General features: G+C 38.7%; 1 protein-coding gene across 2 annotated transcripts in view; it reads left to right on the top strand.

The window, feature by feature from the left end:
* LOC122815941 overlaps positions 1-25997 on the top strand; it is an 888188-nt gene that overhangs the window by 484094 nt on the left and 378097 nt on the right. For both annotated transcript variants that reach the window (XM_044088813.1, XM_044088814.1), the window contains one exon: positions 19741-19821. In XM_044088813.1, the coding sequence (XP_043944748.1) occupies positions 19741-19821 (81 nt within the window). The remainder of the gene's footprint in view (positions 1-19740; positions 19822-25997) is intronic.

Here is a 25997-nt window from a genome sequence, read left to right on the forward strand (position 1 = left end):
AAAAACAAGGGAACCCCAAGCTACCATATAGGTGGCAATCCACTAAGCACAGAAGAGGTTATCAGGGACCTGGGGACCCAGGTTGACAGTGGCCTTTCTTTTGACACTCACATTGCTAAAGTGGTTAGAAAGACCTTCTACATTGCCCACCTGATCATGAAGGGATTCACATCCAGATCTAGTGAGGTCATTGTTCCCTGTACTCTTCACTTATCAGACCAATGATCGAGTACAATGCCCCATTCGGGATGTATCTCACCCGACATCTGCAGCAATTGGAGAGACCCCAAAAGTTCCTCACCAAAAGGATAAAGGGACTCCAAAATCTGTCATATGCTGCCAGATTGAAGAAACTCCAGCTCTATTCAGTCGCATACCGTCTGCTCAGAGGTGACATGTGCCTGACATACCAGGCCATGTCCAACCCAGAATTAATGGACATGCTCCACCTCAAAAAATCCAAATCCACCAAAACCACTAGAGCAAGCGACTTAAACCTTAGCACGGATATAAATAGGACGTGCTGGAGGGATAGATTTATCACTCAGAGACTCCCTATGCTGTGGAATAAAATCCCGGTCCATGTGAGGCAGAGCACCTCGCTGACTCTGTTCAAGAGAAATCTAGACCTGTGGATGGGAGATCGTAGGTTTACCCCGGGAATCATCTCTGGGTCACTGCTGGACAGAGGCATAACAAACTAATGGGCACAGTATTTTTTCATATAAGGGGTGGCGTAAGCCACAATAATTTGGGCTAGGCTTATAAATGCCTTAGGGCAGATAGCCTAGTATAAACCTATGAACCTATGAACCTATGAACCTATAACTATCTGGCAAGCACAGGGCATTAATAATATGCTCATTTACTCAGTTGTAGTAATAAAATAAAATATATTTGTTATCAGAACTGTGTTGTCAGAGAACTTCCTAATTTGATTATTTAAAAAAATATATGGTGGTCACAAATGTGTTTGCAATTGAAATAATCCCTAGTCTACAAAAGCATAGCTTTATATTAGCCAGTCAGTATGACTTCACAGTTTCAGACACACCAGCAGGGAAGTCTGTTCTGTCTGTTTCCAAAGTGTATGCCAAAAAGTACAGAAATTGATGAAATATGACAGATTATAGCAGAGAAAAATAAATGTATTCAGAGTCAGTTTAAGAATAATTACTGAAACCTACACACACTACAAAAGAGCAGTCTTCCAATATCAAGTAGGTTGTAATAGAGATTAGTGTAATGTATTTGCAAGTAATAGAATATCTGTTGCGTACTGCAACAATTATGTTTCTCATTTCTCTTATATTAAGTGGACAAAGCTGTTTGTGATCTTTTGCATGTATTGTGAAATGGGTTTGCAAACCTTTGAATTTGCTGTGAAAGGCTGAGTTAGCACATTTTTCTGTGAGTATTAATTGTAGCATTTGTAATATGACAATACAGCTTTATAAATCACTATGCCTAAAATGAGATGTTTCATAAGACTGTCGGTTCTATTCCCACACAAGGTGCTTAGCTTCATTTAGTCTGGCAGTTAGCGTAGGAGATTAAAGCTAAGAGCTGGTGATAAACTGCTTCCTGTACTCTGTGGTTTGATTCCCTCAGCCTCTGATAAAGTTAATTTTATCAGATTCTAGCAATGTTCTTGGTTCATGACAGAAATATTTATAATCTGTTCCTATTTATTTTAGGCTTTGTCCAGATTTCTTGCACTAAGAGGTTGAGGTGTGTGTGAGAGAGAGAGAGTGAAATGCCCTAGTTAGAGTTAGCAGGTGGATTTTATTTTCAAGTGCATTTTCAAGGAATTGTGAGTTTTAAGGGAAGAGAAATTTACTGCTCCTCATGCTAAGCCTACTTAAAATGTGCAACTGTTTTGTTTAGAAAATGTGCATTTTCAAGGAATTGTGAGTTTTAAGGGAAGAGAAATTTACTGCTCCTCATGCTAAGCCTACTTAAAATGTGCAACTGTTTTGTTTAGAAAATGTGCATTTTCAAGGAATTGTGAGTTTTAAGGGAAGAGAAATTTACTGCTCCTCATGCTAAGCCTACTTAAAATGTGCAACTGTTTTGTTTAGAAAATGTGCATTTTCAAGGAATTGTGAGTTTTAAGGGAGGAGAAATTTACTGCTCCTCATGCTAAGCCTACTTAAAATGTGCAACTGTTTTGTTTAGAAAATGTGCATTTTCAAGGAATTGTGAGTTTTAAGGGAAGAGAAATTTACTGCTCCTCATGCTAAGCCTACTTAAAATGTGCAACTGTTTTGTTTAGAAAATGGTATCACTATTGTAGTATGGAATTTTTAAAGCAGCACAGCAGGTAGCATACTTGCATCTTGATACAGAAGGTTATAGGTTCTACTCCCACAACATGTAGATGTGTATTTTAAGGAGGTGGAGTGCTATAGTCCTGAGTATGTCCTCCTTTGGATGAGATGCTAATAACTATGAACCTGTTTTTCAGCTTGCCACCTATTCCCTATTGCAATATACCAGCTTACCATTTTTTTAATATAATGTAGGCAATTTATTCTTCAAGGGCGGCAGGCATTGAATTTGTAGATTAAACACTGAAATATAAAGTTGTTTTCTAGCAACAACCTCTTCACTGGTTTCAGATCTCTTTAATGTGGAATTATTCAGATGACTTTTACTTCTGCAAAGATTCTGCATATCAATTGATATTGGTGGATTGTATGACAGAAGTTTGAGTAGAGTGGCCCTTTATGGTTGAAATGTTCTGAATTGGGCAGGTTATCATTATTGGTTCATATGATTTGTTTCATTGTTTAAAGGAAAAATGTTCAGAACTATAAATTTAAAACACGCTTCAACTAGTGGTGCTGTACTATACAAGGGATATAATTCAATTATTATATAGTATAATTAATACAGTCAGGAAGGTGAATCAAATAACTTTTCCATGGTTCTAAAAATGTGTGCAAGGAGCCTATGATTTGAAAACAGTCCAAAGGTAAACTTACCCTGCCACTGGCCAGATGCATTTTCTTTGAATGTGGGTTCCAATGTTTCAGTGAATGTGGGTTTCAAAGGTAGAGAAGTTTTAATGCTAAGTCTGTTTTCATTGTAGGACTATTGCTTTGTTTAGGTTTAGTAAATGTCTATCAGTGTTTGTGCTATAAAAGTTGTAAATGAAATCCAAATATCTGTAATCATTGTAGAAGTAAAGCATAAAACAGTATGCACACTGAGAGATTTGAACAGCGTCTATGACAAATGGGGAGAAATAGCCAAGCAATGGGACACTGGAATGGCTCCGTGGGTGGGTGGGGCTGAGTGGGTGGAGCAATGGAGGGGGTGGGGCTGCATGGGCGGGGCTTGGGTTTGCACCCCCCTGCAAAAAATCCTGCGGGCTCCCTTGCCTCCTACCCTATGATCCCTGTACTGCCATTGGTGCCAGTAAATTGATCCCTGTACTGCTATTGGTGCCAATATAGCAATTTACTGATCCCTGTACTGCCATTGGTGCCAGTACAGCAATTTACTGATCCATGTACTATTTGCTGTCAGTACAGCAATTTACTAATCCCTGTACTGACATTGGTGCCAATACAGCAATTTACTGATCCCTGTACTTCCATTTGGTGCCAGTACAACAATTTACTGATTCCTGTACTGCCATTGGTACCAGTACTGCAATTTACTGATCCCTGTACTGTCATTTGGTGCTCTTACAGCAATTTACCGATCCTTTTACTGCCATTGGTGACAGTACAGCAATTTACTGCTCCCTGTACTGCTATTGGTACTAGTACAGCAATTTACTCCATGATTCATCTCTAACGTCCAATGGTTCTCCCCACCCCCAATCCCTGTTATGATGTTGGAGCTGATAAGGCATTTCACTTTATCCCTGGAACCCAGTGGTTCCCCCCACCCTAATCCCCATTATGATGTTGGTACCAAAATGGCACTTCATTTTATCCCTGGTTTCCACTGGTTCCACCTACTTCTCAATCCCCATGTTTTGCCATTAGTGTCATTATGACATGTTAAAGAGTAATCCCTAATGTCTAGTGCACCCCCCATCCCTGGTTTGCTGTTGGCGCCATTATGGCATTTTAAGAACAATCCCTGCTGTCTAATGTTTGCCCTACCATGTTCGTATTAGGCAAATGAACACAGCCTTTTGTCCATGTTCTATACAGTGATGTGGTGGGGTGACTGTGCTTATCTATATGGCTGAGTGATTTCTTTAGTCAATCAGCTGTATAAATGTCTTCCTGTAGGTAGTTGCAGGGAGAGGGCACATAGGTTCATAGGTTCATAGGTTGGTACTAGGCTATTGGCCCTAGGGCCTATACAAGCCTAGCCATAATAATTCCCTGGCTATGTCTTCCCACAGTATTTACTTTCCTGGACCCCTGTCTAGCAGGGCGAATGACGTGATCCCCGGGGTGAATTTCCTATCTCCCATCTAATCATCAAGGTTTCTTTTGAAGAGGGCCAAAGAGGCACTCAGCTTGATGTGTATGGGCAGTATATTCTAGAGTCTGGGGAGTCTCTTGGTCAGGAACCTATCTATGCAGCATGTTTTGCTCATTGTGATGACAAGGTTTAGATCCCTGGAACATGTGTCTCTGTGGGATTGGGATTTCTTTAAGTGTAGCATGTCCAACAGTTCTGGGTTTGACATGGCCTTGTATGTTAAGCAGAGATCGCCTCTGAGTAGACAATATGTGACAGAGTATAGGTGGAGTTTTTCTAGACGGTCAGCATAGGGCATCTGCTTTAGGCCTGTGATTCTTTTAATGAGGTATTTCTGCCACCTTCCCAGTTGTTGCAGATGTCTTGAGAGGTACATACCAAATGGGACGTTGTATTCTATAATGGGTTTAATGAGGGATGAGTACAGTGGGACAGTGACCTCCTTCTTTCTGGATGAAAACACCTTAGTGATGAGGCGTGCCACATAGAAGGATTTCCTGACTGTTGTGGCGATATGGTTATCAAAGGTGAGACTGTCCACCTGTGTCACTAAGTCCCTTATCACACTTTTGGGGTTTAGTGTACTGCCACTTATGTGGTAATTCACGGGTACATGTTTTTTCTCAAAGGGGATAACTATACATTTCTTGGCATTGAGCTTGAGCCCATGGCTCTGGCACCAAGCATCTGTTTCTGTAAGGCCCTTTTGTAGAATATCCGCATCATTTGGGGATTTAATAATGGCTCCCAGTTTGCAGTCATCTGCAAACTTTGTTAGCCAGAGTCCCTTAGTGTTGGCCTGTATGTCAGAGAAGTAGATGCCAAACAAGAACCGTCCCAATACTGAACCCTGAGGTACTCCACTTGTCACTTGTCTGGAGCTGGATTTGGAGTCGGCTACTTTTACAGTGTGGATTCTGTCAGTTGGCAACCCATCGAGTGACATAGGGATTAATGTCCTGTTTAATAAGTTTATCTATGATTCCAGAGTGGGGGATGGTGTCGAAGGCCTTGGCGAGGTCCAGATAGGCTGTGTGGACCACCTTGCCCTTGTCCACGGCTCTGGAGACTGATTCAAAGAAGTCAATCAGGTTCAGGAGACAAGATCGGCAATTCACAAACCCAGACTGGGTGGGGTCCAGTGTTTGAAGGTTGCCAATGTCTTTGTTTATAAGTTCCATGATAATATGTTCCATGGCCTTGCAGATCAGGCTCATCAGACTGATGGGGCAGTAGTTCCCAGGATCCAAGGTGGATCCCCCCTTGTGGAGTGGGATAACAGTAGCTGTGTGTCACTTAGGTGAGGTGCCAGTTCATTTTGTAGTTCATGTAGTACACAGCCTGGGATGTCATCTGGTCCCATGGATGCTGTATTCTTAGCTTTGGAGAGTGCGTTTTTTACCCATGTGGCCATTATTACCAGAATTTGGCAATCTTTCGGTATTGAGATGGGTCCTTTAGGGGGTGAGAGGGGGTGGAGGTTGCACTGTATTGATCTGCCATGAAATTGGCAATATCCTTGGGATCAGTATATTTAATGTCATTCTGTTGTAGCTCAGAGCAGATCTGAGCATTGCCATTTAGATTCCTGACATAGCTATAGAATGCCTTGTGATTGTCTTTGGAATCTCTGGCAATTTTATTTTCGTAACTAGCTTTGGAAGATTTTATGAAGGATCTCAGCTTCTTACTGAGGCTGGTAAGGGAGTTTTTTGCATCCTGGGATTTTCCTCTTTTCTGCAACAGTTTCTTCCTTTGGTTGTAAAGTTTGTTTATGGTAAGAGACCACCAGATTGGCATTTTTTTTGGAGGACAGTGTCTTGGTTCTCTTGGGGATGGTACAATTCATGCACAAGTGGATGTGCTCGTACAGTGCCTTAGTGTAGGATTCAGCAGTCGAACTTTCAGTTCCCATCTGCATGGGTGTCATGAAGTTTGTCACTTCTGACTTGAGTAGCATGAAGTTGGCTTTGGAGAAGTTTTTTTTATGAAGGTTTCCTTACTGGGGGGGGGGGGGGTGCAGGTGGGATGTGGATGTCAAGGGTGATTAACTTATGGTCAGACCTGACCAACGAGGGGGTGACAATTGGTGTGGAGCATCAATTTCCCATGATGGTAATGACCAAGTCTAGGATATTGGAGGCCCTGGTGGGACTAAGGATTAGTTGATCCAGGGCATTGGAATTTACGAATTCCAAGAACCGTTGGGCAAAGGTGTTGGTACATGAGTAGTTTTCCCAGTTAATGGCAGGGTAGTTGAAGTCACCCAGTATCAGGGTGTTTGGTTGTATGTTAATAATTTCCAGTATGTTTAGAAAGGTGTAATGAGAATCGTGGGGCATGCTGAGGGATCTGTAGCAAGCTACAGTTTGGATTGCAGTCTTACCTAGTGTTAGTTGCACCTGGAGAATTTCAGAAGCATTGTGTTGGGCAACTAGCCTGGAGGTGTAAATATCCTTGGTGAATATGGACACTCCTCCACCTTTAGTGTTTCGGTCCTGGTTTGGTGGCTGAAAAGTGTGGTAAGAGTTGTAGCCTGGTATTGCAGGGGTGCTCTCTGGAGCCTTGAACCAGGTCTTAGTTCCTGCACAGATATCGATGTTCTACATTTTTTAGGAGTGCCTCGAGAGAGTGCATTTCGAGGTTTAGACTTCTAGCATTGAGTAGCATTACCTTCAGATTTTGCATGCTTGTACCTGTTACAGTGGTGGTTTTGTCCTTTGAACTTTGCTTAAAAAAGGCACTATAGGGGTGGCAAGAGCCTTAGCCAGTAACCTGAATCCCAGTGGTGACTGGTGTAGACCATCTCTGGCAAAGCATTGTGGTCTGTCGATCATGTCATCCCAGGCAGACAGATACTGGATCCCCTTTGAATGACACTAGAACCTTATCCAGTTGTTGAAGTCAATCATTTTGTCCTTATACTGTGGTATCATTCTGGTCAGAGGCAGGATGCTACTCAGGGCTAGGTCATACCTGCCGGGCCACATGATCGGAGAAGTCTTCAATGTCTCTTTTCATGTAGTCCAGGGAAGTACATTTCAAGTCATTCACTCCAACATGGACAATGACAGAGTCATATTTGTACTTGTTGTGGAGTGACTTGAGTGCATGCATTATGTGGCGGATCCTGGCACCCAACAAGCAGCTGACTGTAATTTTCTCCTTGTTCAGCCTGGTGAGTGGGACATCAGTGTGTCTGACTATAGAGTCACCTATGACTAAAGTGTTGGGTACATTGCCCTGCCTTAGGGGCTGTTATTGGGTGGCACACTGGTGTTGTGAGCTATGTGTCACTTTGGTTGTTATTGTGTTTGTTTGCATTTCAGATTCAGAGGTCCTTTTTCCTTGGGCAGGTTACTGTTAAGGGCCTCCACATATGTGGGTTTAGTGTTGCTATGTGTGGGTGTTGGTGGTGTAGGTTTAGAAGGGCTATGTGTTGCTTGAGGTGTAGTGTGGGTGTTAACCTTCTCCTCTTGACTGTCTAGCACAATCTTGGGTGGAGAGAGCTTTGCTTCCAGTTTGGCTATGTAAGTGCATCTCTTGCAGGTTGTAGTGTTGGGTGGTAGGAGGAGAGGGTTGTCTATGTACATGAGGCAATTGCTGCATTGCCCCAGTATGCCCAGATTCACCTGGTGGACAGGAGAAATCACCGGAAGCTGACCCTTGGACATGCCTTGTTTGGTGCTTTTTTTTTGTAAAGTACAAGAGCTGTTTTCCCTTACCTTAGCAAGGTACTTTGCAATTATAGGCTGTTTAGTGCCTATGATTAATTTCTCCTTATTAACAAGGAGAGTTGACTGCTTGTATCAGTTTAAGACTACCTAGTGCTTTCCAGCAGGTTTTAAAGCAAGTGCTAGTCACAGGGATGCTTAAAGGTAAGATGTAAAAAATGGTTTATCCTAAACACTGCAGTGTGCACTAGAGGAGTTAGATGTGAAAGTAGGGAACTTAAGTTTTACTTGTCTAAAAAGTTACATTTTAGTGGAGAGTCACTATTTTTAAAACAGCAAGATAGATTGAAAGGGGGTGGTTACTTTTGTATTCTGGTACTATGGAATACAGTAGGATGGCCAATATATTTAAATAGTTGAAAGGCAGTGATTTCACAAAACGATAATTTTGTGGTTACTCACACAAGCCAGTAAAAACAGAGAGGAAATGAGAGATATGGTCAGATTAACATAAGGGGAAGGGAACTAGAAAGACAGTGGTGTTTAAGAACACCACAGTAAATGGGTGGAAGGATGGGAAAAAACTTTCTGCCTGACTAACAAGAGACAGAGCTGTGGTCTCTTTTCAAGTTTTAATATGCAGTTAAAAGCAGAATACAAGTAAAACGCAAGGTAAATAAAACAAATCACAGTATTTAAAATAGAAAAAGGCAATAAAGTAATACAACAAATAAAAAGCAAACTAACCTTTCCCTCACAGCAAAGTGTAGCAGAGTCTGGGTGAGCCTTTGTAGTAAAGCTCTGAAATGTTTTATTTTTATCCCTTAAATAGATGGTTTAGTTGCTAGCGCCACCCCCTCAGTTCATAGATGGCTAATATACCTTTCTCCCGGAATGTCACATTAACCTTTAGCACAGCAGTGCAGTTCCAAGAAAGGGCAGTTGCTCAATAGGGGAAAGGTACCACAATACATAATCTGTGGTGTACACATTGTGGTACCTTAATTAATTATGTAACGTTCACCTTGGAGAGCATTATGGCAATTCAAAAAATGGGCTACCTCTGAACATGTTCTTGCAGTTTTAATGTCATGTTTAGGATTTTAATATAAAACCGTTCCTCTGGCACAATCATTTTAATGCAGTTTGCATCTCAGCAGCAACAGAAGTATGAAATTTTGCCTATGTAATGCCATTCTTCCATTTCTTCTATCACACACACACACACACACACACACACACACACACACACACACACACACACACACACAAAACACACACACACACACACACACACACACACACACACACACACACACACACACACACACACACACACAAGTACACATGCACAGACACACAGAAACGCAAACAAAAAGATACAGTGGAACATACTAGCCCAGGGGTCACAGGGACCATAAGATTGCTAGCCATATACACCTTTAGGAGGACAAAAGTTCTTGCCATTCTTTTCAAGCACTTAATAGTGCTCATCAACCAAATTGAGCAGAACCGTACATGATAACCTGGTGTAAATTTGTGTTTACCTATACAGTCATTAAGACTAGCCTTAAAGGTAGCCAAAGTAGTACCTTGTTTGATTTGTAGTGGCAACTTATTCCATAGGTTAGGAGTAAGTTGTGTTAGGAACTTATCTGACCAGCAAGTCTTGTTTGCTTGTTGGTATACATTTAAGTCCTTAGTGCAAGTGTTTGTAGATCCACTGGTTTGCACACATGCACACTTCCACAACACATGTACACACATGCATGCACATAAGCACTTACACTCACGTACACGCACGCGCATGCATGCGCACACACACACACACACACACACACACACACAGACACACCCATGCACAAACAGAAACACAAATGCACACAGACACACAGTGATAAAAGAAACACATGCACACAAGTATACTAAGAGACACACACAAATGTCATCTCTATATACATACAGAACACATATTTACACTCACTGACATAAACAGATGCATATGCATGCTGTCACAATCTCACAATAAGGATATACACACATATTTATATGCACACACATAGACAGAAACACACACACTCATATACAAAGACATAGACACAAACATGCATACTCAGACTGTCTCACATACACACAAAAACAAACATGCACAGACATGCAAAGGCACACATACAAGGAGATACACACGTATGATTTCCCACAAAAGATACACACACACAGACACACAAACGCACACACACTCACTATGTTTTACATTTTTTAGTTATCTAAATTGCTGTTTTTTGTTAACGCATTAAATAGTAGACACAGTGGATATTTAAATGTTTCAGGCTCAAAGCAGGTAATATGTAAAGAATATTTATTTAAGACATATGTAAGCTGTATCATTGTCCCATGTGGAAAGAGCAGTAAGAAGAGAAAGTGTCTCGCCCCATGAACTGCATTCAAATCGCTCTTTTATCTTAATGAACATAATTGCTCCCCGAAAGTAGTTGCTTCCAATGCTGGGGTAACTAATTGAAGGAAAATATGCCAGAAATATTTTCCCAGCTGGCACATTGATTTCATGAAACAAACAAAGGCCAGCAAACAGTTCCAAAGGCTTTATTGGAATAAAGTAGGTGCCATGAAAGCACCATAACACTCTCACCATCACAAAAAATAATTAATGCATAGCCTCAAACTAGTTTCGGTGAAACCCCTTCTTCAGTGAGGACAAATAGCAAAAATAACTCCATTCAACACACTCCATATTTATATAATTACTTAGCCAATTAACAAATGGCTTTCACTTAACTGCAAATAATCTATTTAAAGTGTACAGAACATTTATTAAATAAAATGCACTTCCCATAATAATAGAATATTGTTAGTTGTTCAAAACACAAAATGTGTTATAAATAACAATAAATTCAAAATAAATAAACTGATGTTGCCAAGATATAGTGTGTGATACCATATATGGGTATAAAATGAATTATAAATGGTCATTTAATCCAGGTGGGAATAAAGCTCCCAAGTGTATAATCCAGTATTTTTCTTTCTTGCTAAGAATACTTTGCCAACCTAACTGATTTTGTCTATTCCCCTGTACTTTATCAATAACAGTAAATATAAATTTTGCAGATGGATGTTTAATGGAATGTTGATATAAGGCATTACTGATTTTGTGATTCCGAATGTCACTGCGATGTTCTCCTATTCTGATTCTGAGAGACCGTGAAGTTTTTCCTACATAGAAAGCATGGCAATGGCATGTGGCTAAATAAATCACCCAACTAGATGAACAATTTGCAAAGATACGAATGTCAAATATCTTACTAGTATTAGCACTGGAAAATTGTTTGGTTTTATTTATACTTCCACAGGAAGAACAATGACCACAAGGGAACGTCCCCAAAAGTTCATCTCCAGTGATAGTAAGTTGTCTATGTGTGGCACCCCCACTATCCCGATGTTTATAGTGGGAAAATAACATGCCCAAAGTTTTGCCCCTCCTGTAGGAAATGGAACATTGTTCAGTCAATATATGACGAAGATGGTCATTAGCCATAAGTATGTTCCAATTATTGTTCAACACATTTCTAATTAGTTGGTGATTTTTCCCAAAAGTAGTAATAAATCTAATGGTATCATCCATAACACCATCCTTCTTTTGGTATCGTAAAAGATCCGATCTCTCATGTTGGTCTGTCCACACCCTTGCTCTGGAAATATCCCTATATAGGTAACCTCTATCCAAAAATCTCCTATTTAAATCCTGTTTAGCGTCCTCATAATCCACCAGAGATGAATTAATACGTTTAATACGTAAATATTGTGATTTTGGAATGTTGCGGATGGTGTGACGTGGGTGCATGCTTGAAGAGTGGAGTAAAGAGTTGAACTGTGGATATTTCCTATGTATTTTTGTATTTAGGGTATTGTCCTCATTACGATATACCGTGTCAGTACTCTGTTCTGGCCCTACTCCATCATCAGTACTCTGGTCTTTTCCTACTCCACCTCTTATTGGCATTTAATATGGTGGATCATGTCATCTTCTTGTATCAGTTGAAGTATTATTCTGGTATTCCTGGAAGGAAAAATAAGTGCCATGATGGTTGACTAACAGAAAACACAAAAACACTGGAAAATAGACACGATATAATATATTTTATTGGACCAAGGTAGGTTTCATAATTAGTCAAGTTTTTGAACTGGCAAGAGTCCTTCATCAGGAGTTATTAAGTTACTGGTGTTATATACAGTGATTAAATATCCACTAGTGCCTAGAAAACAAAGTACATCATTTATTTCCATTTGGCTAAAAAAAGAAACTTAAAGAATGCTAGTGTGGAAAAAAATGTTCAACTTGAATGTCTCATATGACTATACCTCAGAGACAAACACTGAGTGTGTGTGTGTGTGGGGGCGGGTCTATATTGGATGCTCAAACTTTCAAAAGTTCGAGTGTCATATGGTCAATACCATATGATCGAACTTTTGAAAGTCTGAACGTTTTAACAGAGATCTCTGTACAGCGCAGAATGGGAAGATTTCCCTTTTCTGCACTGTAGTGCGATCTTGGAGCTGGTATATTTAAAGAGTGGGGGTGTGGGGGTGCAATCCCCCTCAAGTTGGCTGGTGCAGAGGGGCTTTCCCCCTACTTAAACATTCAGTTAGGTTATTTGTGTTGTTTGGTTTTTTTTTTGAATGTTCGAACTTTTGAAAATTCGATCAAATGGTGTCAAGCATCTGACACTCAAACCTTCGAGCATCCAATATAGACCCATGTGTGTCTGTGTGTGTGTATGTGTGTGTGTGTTTGTGTGTGTGTGTGTGTGTGTGTGTGTGTGTGTGTGTGTGTGTGTGTGTGTGTGTGTGTGTGAGAGACAGACAGAGAGAGAGAGAGAGAGAGAGAGATCATGTGAGCCTGAAAATGTAGATGACCATGTCATGGCCCTATTATAAAAATCTAACTTTGGCATGTTATTTTACAATCGTGTTCATTTAGCAGAGAAGATAGTGCTCATAGAGACTGACCTGAAATGTAATTAGACAATAAATTACACTACGAGTGATGTACAGAAGGATTACTTAAATCTAGTGAAGGAAAATAAGAAGCTATGTAACGTGTTAGTCTTTTTAAACAAGCAATCTTTGTGAGATAAGTGTTTTGGTTAAAAGAAAACAGGAATTTGTAATATGCCCCAGTTCACAGTGATGAAAAAGGCTGGGAGTACAAAGAGAATAAGACAGAGGACTAGAATGTATGGATGCTGCATGCAATTAATACACTCTACGCATGCTCTGGTTTAGCTAACCGAGAGATAGAGAAAGTGTGTTGACATGTCAGTACTTCTGACAGATACCTATATGAAGCACAGCAGTACCAAACAGAGTTTTCGTATACTGTTAAAATTGTCTGAATATTAAGGCCTGACTATTAAGTTTATGGTTACTACTGTTCTGAGTAGAACATTGCCTTTTATAAAAGTAACTTCTCATCTCATGAAAAAACAAAGATGCTAAAGCATAGACACCAGTAATCTTAACAGCTATTGTTAACATTCTGAGATAGCAGTTTGGATTTAGGGTAAATGTATCATAAAATCATGCATTGCCAGAAAAAGAAACATTTGCTGCTCTTTAGTACACTTTGTGTTCACTATTAGCTGCTTAGCGGGAAACTCTCTTAAGTACTATAGTGTTTCATAAAATCAATATCTAGGTTCAAATCACTGACTGTCATACGGAAAAAAATGAATTAGCTTAACCTACATTGTTGTTCTTTCCAAAAGTACATGGAAGTGTCCTGGAGGAACCATAACATAATATGTGATATAGAATTATCAGGCTTGGAAGAGTGCACCGACACTGGATCGTCATTCATTTTGTTTTTAACTGTATGTCTACTGATATTCATCCTAGTTCTGAGTGTCTAGAGTAGCTCTTCTGTATAACATATCTATGGCCATTTCCTACATCTGATTAGATAAACCAAGTTTTTAGAAGTGCATGTAAATGAACCTCTGTACATTGAAGCTTCTGTTCTGTAAATTTATGTTGGAAGCTGTACAAATCATCTGACATGTTTTGCACCTTGGATGGTTTCAGGGCTCTGTGCCATTTTGGAATATGTTTTGTTCTGGTCTGAGTGTGCTTCTCACAAGAAGAGTCTTTAGAATTGGTGGTTGTTTACATGACAGCAGTGAGAGTGCTTGAAAATTGTCTTCCCAATTAACATTGGTTGGAGGTCCCGTACAAATTTTGTAGAGTTTTTTTATGTTCTGAATGATATGCTGTCACTAGTGGAACTCTGTCACAGGGGTTTCCTGTCTTTACACTGAAGCAGCTGTTCCTTCAGTAGCCGTATTGCTCTGTCTACTGCCTTGTCAAACTCCCTGGCAGTCTTACCTTGAACAAACATGGCTTCTTTCAGCTTTGCCAACTATGCGTCTCTTTCTGTCTCATTAGAACAGATGCAGTTGTAATGAAGTGCTTGACTTTTAATAAATGACTTCCTTGTGTTTCTGGTGATTACCGCTTCTGTGCACATACGTCTGTCAGTTAGTTTCCTGTTGACACAAGTCTGTAATGTTCAATTGTGCATAGTAACCTTTGGATCAAGGAAGGCCACACTTCAAGTTGAGTACTCGAAGGTGAGTTTAATAGATGGGTGGATCTTGTTGCATCCTTGATAGAGTTCCTTGAGGTAGTCAATGCCATGTGTCCACATTATACGTAAGTCATCAATAAAACAGAAATAAGCAAGAGGCCTACATGAGTAGTGTTATAGAAATTCCTCTTCTAGGTTTGCCATGAAGAAGTTTGCATATTGTAGAGCCATTATGGTGCCCATTGCAGTGACCATAGTCTAAACATAATGCTTCCCACTGAGATAAAATTGTTATGTTTCAGAATAAATTCTATATGTTGTCCCACTTTATCTGGATTAATGTTGTGAAAATAGTTTTTCCCTTGTAAGTACTTAAGACAGGCAACAGTTCCATCTTTGTGTGAGATGTTTGTGTAGAGTAATGTTACACCCATTGTGGCTAAAACAGGGTTAGGTGGTAGGTTCCAATAACCTGACAGAATACAAGGAAAATGAGTGGTGTTTTGAATATAGCTACCCCTCCCATTGACCAGTGGTTTCAGGATTTACTTCCCAAAACCTGAAATCCCTTCTGTCAGTGTCCCTTTGCCAGATATTGCTGGTCATCCTGGGATTCATGGCTTATGGATTTTTGGTACTATCTAGAAAACTCCTGTCAAAGACTGATTTGTAATGAGATCAGTTAGTTTGCATTGGATGAAATCTTGGGAGGATTTAATAAGGTTTCTTAGCTCTTTTGTATACTGTTGGATTGGATCCGAAAGCAGTCTTGTTACTTCAGTGATATAGTCAACACTGTTCTAGATAACCACAGCAGACCTTTTGTCAGCCTCTTTTATGATGACACTGTTTTTGCAATTCAAGAATTGTATTGTCATTCTTTCAGAGAGAGAAAGGTTGTAACAGGTGCATCTTTGTGTATTCAGGATTTGATGATTCTCACGTTCTCACTTTGTCTTTAACAGTCCACTGTTCCACAATATGGTATGTTGAAGGTTGTAGCATTCTTAGTGTATTATTCGACTAGCGTGCCTCCTGTCTCTCCAAACAAATGCATACAGTGGTCTCTGGAGTTAACTCTTCTTCATACTCTGTCATGACTGTGGTTCTACAGGATTCCATGCTCAAACTATTGTCATTATGGACCTGCTTCCTTCGAGAGACATTATCTGAACAAAGACTTGTACTCAGTTGATGATTGCTATTCATGTCTTCCAGTGTTCTACTTCCAACCGTACTTTCTTCCACTGCTTTCAGTCTACAGGCCTCCTGTTGCCTCATCATCTATTGTAATTCCACTCTATCCTTTCACACCTGTCTAGCTAATCCATTCACACCAATATTCCTCCCTGAAGCCACCCATCCCTTGCAACCTTGCATCCTCTGTCAGGCCAAATCTTCCTCAGCTATACAGTGTCCTGAGTATCCACAAATCTCCCTCTCTGTAAGACTACATGTCTAGCCAGTGCTGTCCATTTAATATTGTTCCATTGAGAGCTTCCCTTGTTCATTACTTTCTGCTGATTTTGTTTTTAATTTAATTCTGTAGATGTTATTATTTGGCACCTTTTTTATCTAGTTACACCATTTCCACCTCAGGTTTTGTCTGACAGCTAAACAAATTGAATCGTAGGTCCATAGTTTTCTGCTAAGCTTACAGCCAAGAAGACCATTGAGAAGCTCAGCTATATCATCCAGTACTGGTAGAACTCTAACAGTGTCCCCATTATGATTTTCCTAGAATATCTCAGGTAAGAATTTGTCATCACCAATCCACCCATTTGGACTGCTTTTAAAGGTTTCTAGGAAATTACTGTGCTTGATATGTAAGGACAACCTATTTCTGAAACTGGGCATATATTGGGTTAGGTGCTTGTTTTGCATCTCATGTTTTTAATGTGGTAGTATACATGTGGGCCTGGAAAGCAAGTGTTTATTTCATTACTGGTCCTGTTTAGGTGAAGGAGTTCAAAGAGTGCTGGATTGTTCACAACAGAATATGACACTGAGTAGAAGGTCAGGACTTTTAGTCTATCAGAGTGGCTAAGGGTACTAATACCTATGATCTTTTTGGTGATGAAACAGTGAGATCTCTCAAACAGGATTAGTTGCTTAACAAGGCCCATGCCAAACATGGAATTATATTCAACGATGCACCTAATGAAAAAGGAATAAGCGAGAACTGCAACTTCTTTGGGCATTGAAGGGATACCATGAAGGATAAATTGTGCAAGGCAGAGAATGATTTTCTAAGCATGACAAAGACATAGTAGTCAAGGAAGAATCTGTTAAAAACATAGATACTCATGTCCCTGATGACTGGATGCTCTGCATCTCATTTATGGTAGTAATGCTAGATTTAGCTAATGAAATTATGCTGTATTTCTTAGTGATGGGGTAAACCCACGATTAACACACCAAGAATGTGCTTGGTCCAACATTTCTTGGAGAATTTGAGTATTAGAATGAAATAATACCAGGCATACTCTGGCCTCCTCTTACCTCCTTCCCTCCCTTGTGTACGGTGCCCTGCTACTAACTAACCTATCCTCTTCCATCACTTCCAAACTTGAAGGATGTTATAACAAAATTTCTAAATTTGCCACCAAAGCCAAACATTCTACTCATCACTGTGTTACCCTCCTGTCTCTCAACTGGTTAGAATTCACAAATTACCTGGACTTCCTCCAGCTCACTGCAGCACATAGACTAATATTTCGTCCAACCAAATGCCCCACTCTAACATCCTTCCCCCATACACCCCAAATAGAACTCTCAGATCTGAACACCAAAACTTAATTACTGTCCACAAACCAAAACATCCTGCTGGACAACTTCTCCTCTCCTTCTCCTTAGGTAAGAAATGGAACTCGCTCCCTTCCACACTAAGGACAATGTCAAACACAAACAACTTCAAAACTCAGCTTTACACCTACCTCTCCTCCAAATGGAAATGTAACTGCATTCTCCCTACCTAGAACTCTTTAACAAAAGGCCCTGAGAGGGTATACTCCTGAGTTCCTAAGCACCTTATAGCTGGCTTATAACCTTCTATAGCTAATTCCCATATGATCTCTCACACTCTGTAAATATTGTAAATAGCTTTTGACTTTTGACTTTAACTGTGTGAATTTGTTAAAATGTATCTGCACGATATTTTTCCACTATGGGCAATATTTCTCACACTTTGTATTATTTGATATGTATTTGTGCTTCTACTTTTATTTTTATTGGACTATCTTTACTGTAATCTGTTTCATGGAGCTTTTCTCCTTGGGCCTCCACTGAATACGGGCTCTCTGGGCCCAGTGGACTTCCCCGGTAATCAAACTGGAAATAAATAAATAAATAAATAATCCCCCCCCCCCCAATTTGTAACCATCAGTAAACCTGGATAAGCATAGTCCCTTAATATCAGCTTTCATGCCAGAAAAAATCCATCACAGTTGTGGGGTCCCAGGACAGAGCCCTGTAGAAACCGTTGGTGATGCTTCTCTTTCTCAACCAAATACCCCCAATCTTAACAGTATAGGTTCTCTAAAGTAGCCACATGCCAGTCAAAATATAATATAATGGGTAATTATTAGTAGATAACTGGTGAAAGTTTCACAGAGCTTCATAAGGATGGGCACTCCCTTCAAACACTCTCTTGGGCTTAAGTGAATCAAAGAATACTTTTTTTGCATTCAGAGTGTGTTTTTCAATGTGATTTTGTTATAAGTAGTAGATAAGTCTGTCATGTACAATATGTTATATTTGGATCAGAAACAAGTGAAGAAGTGATGTTTGTGAATGAGTAAAGGGTCATGAGGGACACCCCACGAATGTACAGTCTCCATATAATGAAGTAAACCACTATTCAGTTATGTGGCCCCAGTAAATGTTATGGCAGTAGCATCGTTTGACAGCTGTTCTGCTGTTATATTCTGACAGATTCTGGTGGATTTGCTGGTCAATTATGCTTGTAAGGTGGGAGGGAGACTGTTGTCTAACCTAACTCCCTGTTATGAATCTCATTAAAAAAAGAGGTACTTCCCATGATTGGATCAGTCTTGTTTCCACAGATGCCAGACCTTATATATCTGAATTTTAGTTGTTTCTTTTCTTATAAAGTGTATTGGATGGTAAGTATTTGAAATGCTGAGACCAGCTAAAGTGACTCCTAAAATATGGAGACTGAATGGCCAAAAGAAAAGACTTACATATACTAAGTCCAAGATGGCATTTCTCAGAGTGTTCCCTTTTCTAGAGGTATGGCAATCTCAGAGTTAGTCTATATAAGATCATGGTGTGTGTGGGGGGGGGTGCAGAGGTGCCCCCCCCCACAAAATAAATAAATATATACATACATACATAACAGAGAAGAGTGATTTTCGAGACTTAATCTTCTCCTGTGTTTTCACTCTTTATTTTTATTTATTTATTTATTTATTTTTGGGGGGGCTTCTCGGCACTCCGCATTTCAAGTGCTGACATTTCAGAAGGGAATCATATTGGACATTATGTTACACAATTATCTGTTTTGTTTTCAGTACATCTAATCTCTTCCAGCACCCGTGTGTACCATATTTATAACTGTCACTAGACTCATTTTTATGTCTGTAGGAATTATGCTTAAACTGTATACTTATTAGTAAATCTTTTGTGCTCAAAGCTTTCACTGGCCCTCCACTGAAAATATCATGTGTCTATTTTCAACTTCTGGTCAGCAAAACACAGACAAACATTAAATAACATTAAGATATAATTGGCTGTTTTGGTATTGAAGTGACACATGAAGGATAAAGCTGTGATCCATGACCAACACAAAAATGAAGAAGAAATGGAATGTGTAAAGCAAACATGCATTTTCTTTTGTAAGACAATACATGTAAATGTTTTTCTAAACTTTTAAAACCATATTAAAACTACATTTTTCATATATTCTTAACAAATATGATTTGGTCAGTTTATTTTACAGTATTATGTTAACTCCATGGTAAAACATCATTCTTTATTTTATATTTCATATAGTTGCTTCACATTCAGCAACAGCAACAAACAGATTAGCATCACAATCCACAAATTTAGCCACAGTGAATGAGGACAAACCCGGTAAGTTACTTCTGCAGGTATTGTATTAGCAGAATTGTTTCAGGTACACATACAAGTATGAATAAACAGAAATGTCAGCTACCACATTATACACTGGAGAATATTTTTTTAAGGTTTAACCCTGCAAGTGGGGAATTGGGATCTTAATAAACTGTCACAGAGATGAAACATTCATCTCAAATGATAATTACTATGATGGAAACCACGCATAATTGATTGAAAGGCCGACTAGAGAAAGAAAGACTGCACAATCCTCAGAAGGATTACATTTATCATGGCAGGTTCTGGGAATAAACATACACATGCATGCCCAGCATTAGGCACCCATGAAAGCCATGGTAGCAGGCAGCCACAAAACGACTTGCTATTGAAGAAGGCCTTAAGATAAATTATAAAAAAACTGGTAACCTTATGAAGTAAAGTACGGTTGCAAGTACATGTGTCATTTCAGTTGCAAAATTAATATGCTATGATTCACATTGCTGTGCAGTAGGATCATAGGATCATAGGAGGTTACTAGGCTGTTAGCTGTTTTTGTGGCTTTTTTTTTGTTGTTGTTGTTGTGGTTGCAAGAGAATGTGCATATATATGAGTAGAATTAGAAAACTATTGGCACAGTTTTTATCTGAAGATTGATTAATATATATTGAAATCATACTGTTTGTAAGAAGTGAAAAGCCTAATAAAAAGTTAACAGTAAAGCAAAGCACTTTTATGTCAATGTGGCTTCCCCGCTACCTTGTATTAAATCTTGTTGCAACTGCAGTGATTTGGGATAGTAACAACTAACATATTTTATTAACAAAATATTATATTTTTATGGTGAAAGGGTTAGAAGTATGAGGTTATCTATGGGTGTTGTATTATGCTGGCATACATTTAAATGAGCTGATAAGTATATATGTATGCTGAAATTATTCAGGTTGTGTTCATTTTGAGTTGTGTATTTCACTGCATGTGCAGACTTATGATGTATTATAATGTATTATAGATCTTTGTTAAAAAGATGAGCAAAAAGATGATGTGCATGTGGGAGGGGGTACTACTTTTAAAAGATACGTGACTTTGGTAATAACTTGTGAATGGTCTCTGAAAGATAGAAAACATTTAAAGCCCATAAATGGACATTGGTCTGAGAATCTGTTTACACAGTGCCAGCCATTACTGTGCATTTACTGAAGGATATGAAGTATGAATCTCAAAAGTTTGCCATTATTTAATAATTGTAGTCTTTAACAATTTGTTAGAAAACTACTAATGGTATGAGACTAGACCAAAAATATGACAGAAAATTAGGACCATTTTTAGCAAAAATCAGAGATGGTTAAGATGTATGCAAATGCAGTGGTTTGTGATCTGGGATCATGACTTTTTATTTCTTCTTTTTTGAATAACTGAATACATTTTTCTGCCAGCCTTTCTGTGTAGCTCTTCATGCTGTGCAGTAGATAAATGTCTTGTGTTTTCATTTATTTTTGCAAAGGTCTAATTAATATGCCTTGGTAACAAAGCATGTCAGCAAAAAGTACAAGTTGATTAATACAACTGACTTATCTTGTGCCTCTTTCTCATCTACTTAAAAACTTAAATTAGTTTTATATTCAGTACTCAACACATTTCATGGAAAAGCCAGTCAGTGTGTCTGTGCTAAGTGTGAAGTATGTATTTGTATGAATGACTATGTGCTATGGGCTGCCATAATGTGATACAGATGCTTGTAATGTAACAACATTGCAGGTAAGGTGTGGCAGTCTGTATGTAAACACTAGCTGTTACTGTATGAATGACCGTCTGTAGGACTGGCTACTATCATGTGATACAAATGCTTGTACTATAGCAACATTGCAGCTAAGAAGGTGTGAAGGTCTATACATAAACACTAGGTGTGGCTATGTGAATGACCCTCTGTTAGGATTACCACCTCTTCCTCTTTGCGAGGGACAGTCCTTCTTTGGGCAGTTGTGTCCTGCTGAAAAAACTAAAAAATGGCAAATGTCCTGAGATGTTAGGACGATAAATATACCCTAAGTTTTCTTTAATAGTTGTACAAATAAGTTATTTTGTATTTGAAACACCTAAATTCTATAAGAAATAGCATAAGCAATTCGAATACTTCACAAACTTTTATTTTGGCGAAAAAGTGAAGTTCTGTCCTTTGCATTGGTTGTGAGTATGTTTTGTACTGCAAAAATTCACATTTCTACAAAAATGTCCCACTTTTAGCATTTGAAAAGGTGGTAGCCCTACCCTCTGTAGGACTGGCTACTATGCTGTAGTGCAGAGTTGTGTGATAATGAAACTAAAAGCATCTGCACGTGAGTGTATAATCATCCAGTTTTAAAAGCATTGCAGCTATAAGAGTGCATATACTATTCCTAAAGATCGCTAGCATGTTCTATTCAGGATATGGGCAGGGGTGGCCGTGTACTATTACTACAGATCACTAGCATGTTCTATTTAGGATATGGGCAGGGGTGGCCGTGTACTATTCCTACAGATCACTAGCATGTTCTATTCAGGATATGGGCAGGGGTGGCTGTATACTATTCCTACAGATCACTAGCATGTTCTATTCAGGATATGGGCAGGGGTGGCAGTAAGAGGGTAATATTTGTAGTTGAACATATCTGGGGCAGAGGCCCCTAACTTTAGACTTGCAGGAGGCCCCAAGGATGCTAACACTGGTACTGTGCATGTCTGACTGCTCTGGTAGAAGCCAAGGCTCTGACATGTCACTGATTCTTGCTAGAGCACCTATAAATGGAGAGGAAGGGATCATTTGTACACTCTGCTGCTAGAATTATATGAAAATGCACTCCTAAAGGGAAAGCAAGGTGAGGGGATGGTAGACTGGCTGAGAACAAATGGGTACCAGCTCACCAATACAATACGTTTTAATTCAATGTTGGCTTCGTCAGGACAAACTGTCATAAGATACTCACAAATGGTTGAAGAGCAGAAGGCAAATTTTAAGTGTCACAGAAAGACAACAGCCTACTAAGTGGCAGTTACAGAGCTGAATGTGTTCGTCTGGAATAAGTGGTGCTTTTTGGTGCAAATGTATTTCAAACAGTAACCTCGAAGGACAGATGCCATCCACATTTCTAAAACAGACAGCTCATGTATCATTATATAAATATAAATCATTATGTATAACTTACTTAAAGTTGAAATAATGTGGAGCTAAGCCTGTCCACAGCCACAGGTAATGGAACAAAATACAGCTATTATAGTAATAACAATAACATTTAATATTCATGTATCTATCTATATACAAATATATATGCATACATTCATTTGTTTATTCATTTATTTTTTGCTCTGGTTCCTTCCTTTTCTCACCATTCAGCTTCCTTTTTCCATACATTGACTACTCAACTGACCTAGTCATTTCCCTGTGGGGCAATATTACTTAATAAACTTAATATGTATAAAGCAACTTTTTATTTTACTTAAATCCAGAGTTCATAGTATTTGTGTCATTGCTTTGCAAGTCATTATTACTTGGTAAAAATAACATGTTGTCTTCTTATGGTCTTCTTGTAAAAGGAATTTTTAAAATGCCCATTAACATAATAAAGTATTGCTGTACTTGCTAAATATACTTCTTTGCAACATTTTATTGAATCTTTCAGTACACAACTTGGATGGAGGGTTATTTATTCGGTAGAAAGAAAAACAGAGGGGAATGAGGATCATTCTGATGGGTAATATTATCTAAACTAAGTATTTTAAGAAAGACTACTGTTTTTTGACAAATGTTTATCTCTGGTACTTGTAAGAAAGGACACTAGCATGTCACACAGAAATGGAATTCCATGCAATCACAGTACATAACTTAAGTTTTGTTTAAAAAATATTTCATCAAATGTATATGTAGATTCCACTATGCATGGTCGAGTTATAAGTTGTCAAGCAACCAACTCTCCAAACCCAAAATAGCTATTAAAAAATGATAAAAAATTAGCTTGTAGGCATTTTGTGCAGGATGGAGCCATCTTACACTCTCACACCTGAGAGCATGCATTTTTATTTATTATTTATTTTACATTTGTTAGCCAGGTAGGACCAAGAACCCTTTTCAGTCATGACCCAGACCAGTAAGACATGAGTTAAACAGTTGTATACAGTGTTAATACAGTATAATCTACAGTACATGTTAGTATTCAAGACAGTCATAGTATATGCATCTAAAAAACAATCTGATATACAGTATAACAGGTTTGCAACATTATACTTGTCAAACTTTCTTAAAACTAATTTATGCATCCACAAATCACATCCCCACACACTTTTTGACAATCAAAAAAAATTAAGTAATTTAATTCATTAGGAATAGAATTTTACCATGCCAAACTCAATTAGAGTGAACAATATACATTATTGGCCCATTGTTGTCAGAACAGTGGCGTTGACTTTTTTTGTTGTGTGCTTTTTTTTCAACGTTTTACAGGAGTTTTTAAACGATGAAATGCTTCTAATTTCTTAGGTAATTTTATTCCAGTCTGTAGGGCAAAATTTAGAAAATGTCTTTTCTGCAGCTGATCATTAGTTGATAATGCATTGTATTTGTAAAGGAGGAGTATTATCTAGAATGTAGAAATCTAAGTGAACTTGTTATTTTGGTTTTGAATGTAGTGGTTTTGAGGTAATGCGGGTACACGTGCAAGGAGAAACAGATTAACTTCAGAATTTATATGGTATAATCATGTATCCATAGAAGGACGTGATGACATTCTACAATATGCAACAGGAAGTGATGAAACAATTCTTAATATAGAAGGCATAATGTGATGTAATGATGAGAAAAAAGTCACTGCGGGTAGGAGTGGTCAACAGTATAAATGTAATGATATAGGTAAGAGTGGGATTCGGAGTAGAGCAGAGGAGTGAAGTAAAGCCAGGCCAAGTGAAGCAAGGCTTAGTGGAGTATGGCAATCTTCACCCCAGCAGAGCAACCTGAAAGAAGGAACAGAAACAGAAAACAAGCTGATAATGTACATTTTGAATTCAGATAATGTTCCCTACATGTCAACACCACCCCTGCACTTAACTGCATTTCTGTCACACGTACCTTCTAGTTATGGGGCTAGAGTACTTTACCTCACTCCAGATAATAAAGCCTAAAATTCACACTGTTTCAGTAAGAGTGCTATACATCAACCCCACCACTACAGAAACATGAAGAAGGGAGAAATCTTTCATAATGAAGGAATCACTGCTGGCACACACGTGGAAACTGCACAGATGGATATTTCCTATAGAAAATAGTTATTAGCAAGTTCAGATTTAGATACTTGAAATTCTGTGATTTTAGTCTCAGAGAAGTGTAGGTGTACTAAATATATAAGCTAAGCTTAATCTGTTTAGGACATAGGGCTCAGGTTAAACAGCTGATTTTCCAAAGACTTGATACCAAGGTTATCTTCCATTACTCAACATAAGATGGCAGGTGTGTGACACTTGAAAAGATAAATGTCCTGACTCCTGAAAGTGTCATGCAGTTAACTATTTTTCAAAGAAGGTAATAGATATTTGTTTTTCTCTCCAATAGTAGATATAACTGCCGCTTTCAAATGTCACATCACATTAAGCATGTTGTACAACTTGAGCTGATAAGTTAAACCATGTCACCTTATTTATACACACATGAACAAAGAATTTTTCACTAATATGAAAAGAGTTATGTGCAGCCTGTTTTGGCCAGCAATATTCCACATACATAATACCAAGCTGTAGGCTAGAATGCAGAGATATATCAGAACATGGATCAAAATACTATCATATCTCCTGTGAAAAATATTCATTCCCGTGTTCACTGCAGATGTGTTTTTTTCCTGACATACCAGTAATACTTTAAGCCCTTCTAATTATTCTTCGCTGTTACCTAACAGTTACAGGTATTCACCAACACTGCTCAGCAAGTACTCAGCCTTGGCTAAGCATATCTTATCCATTTACAAAAAGAGCTCTGACAACAACATTAAGGAAGATATAATTAGATATTTCACCATGCAATGCTAAAGCCGCAGCAGTATCAGAGTACAATGAATCAAGATGGGGGTGATACTCATTAAACAGATTAGCAGGTTATTACAAATAAATAAATATAATAAGCAAAGACATGCTATACGACTACCTGTAGTTGTTGTAGCTGTATCAGTCAACTGCAGTGC

Source organism: Protopterus annectens, chromosome 11.part0 (assembly GCF_019279795.1).
Source record: "Protopterus annectens isolate FY-2018-M chromosome 11.part0, PAN1.0, whole genome shotgun sequence".
NCBI lineage: Eukaryota > Metazoa > Chordata > Ceratodontiformes > Protopteridae > Protopterus > Protopterus annectens.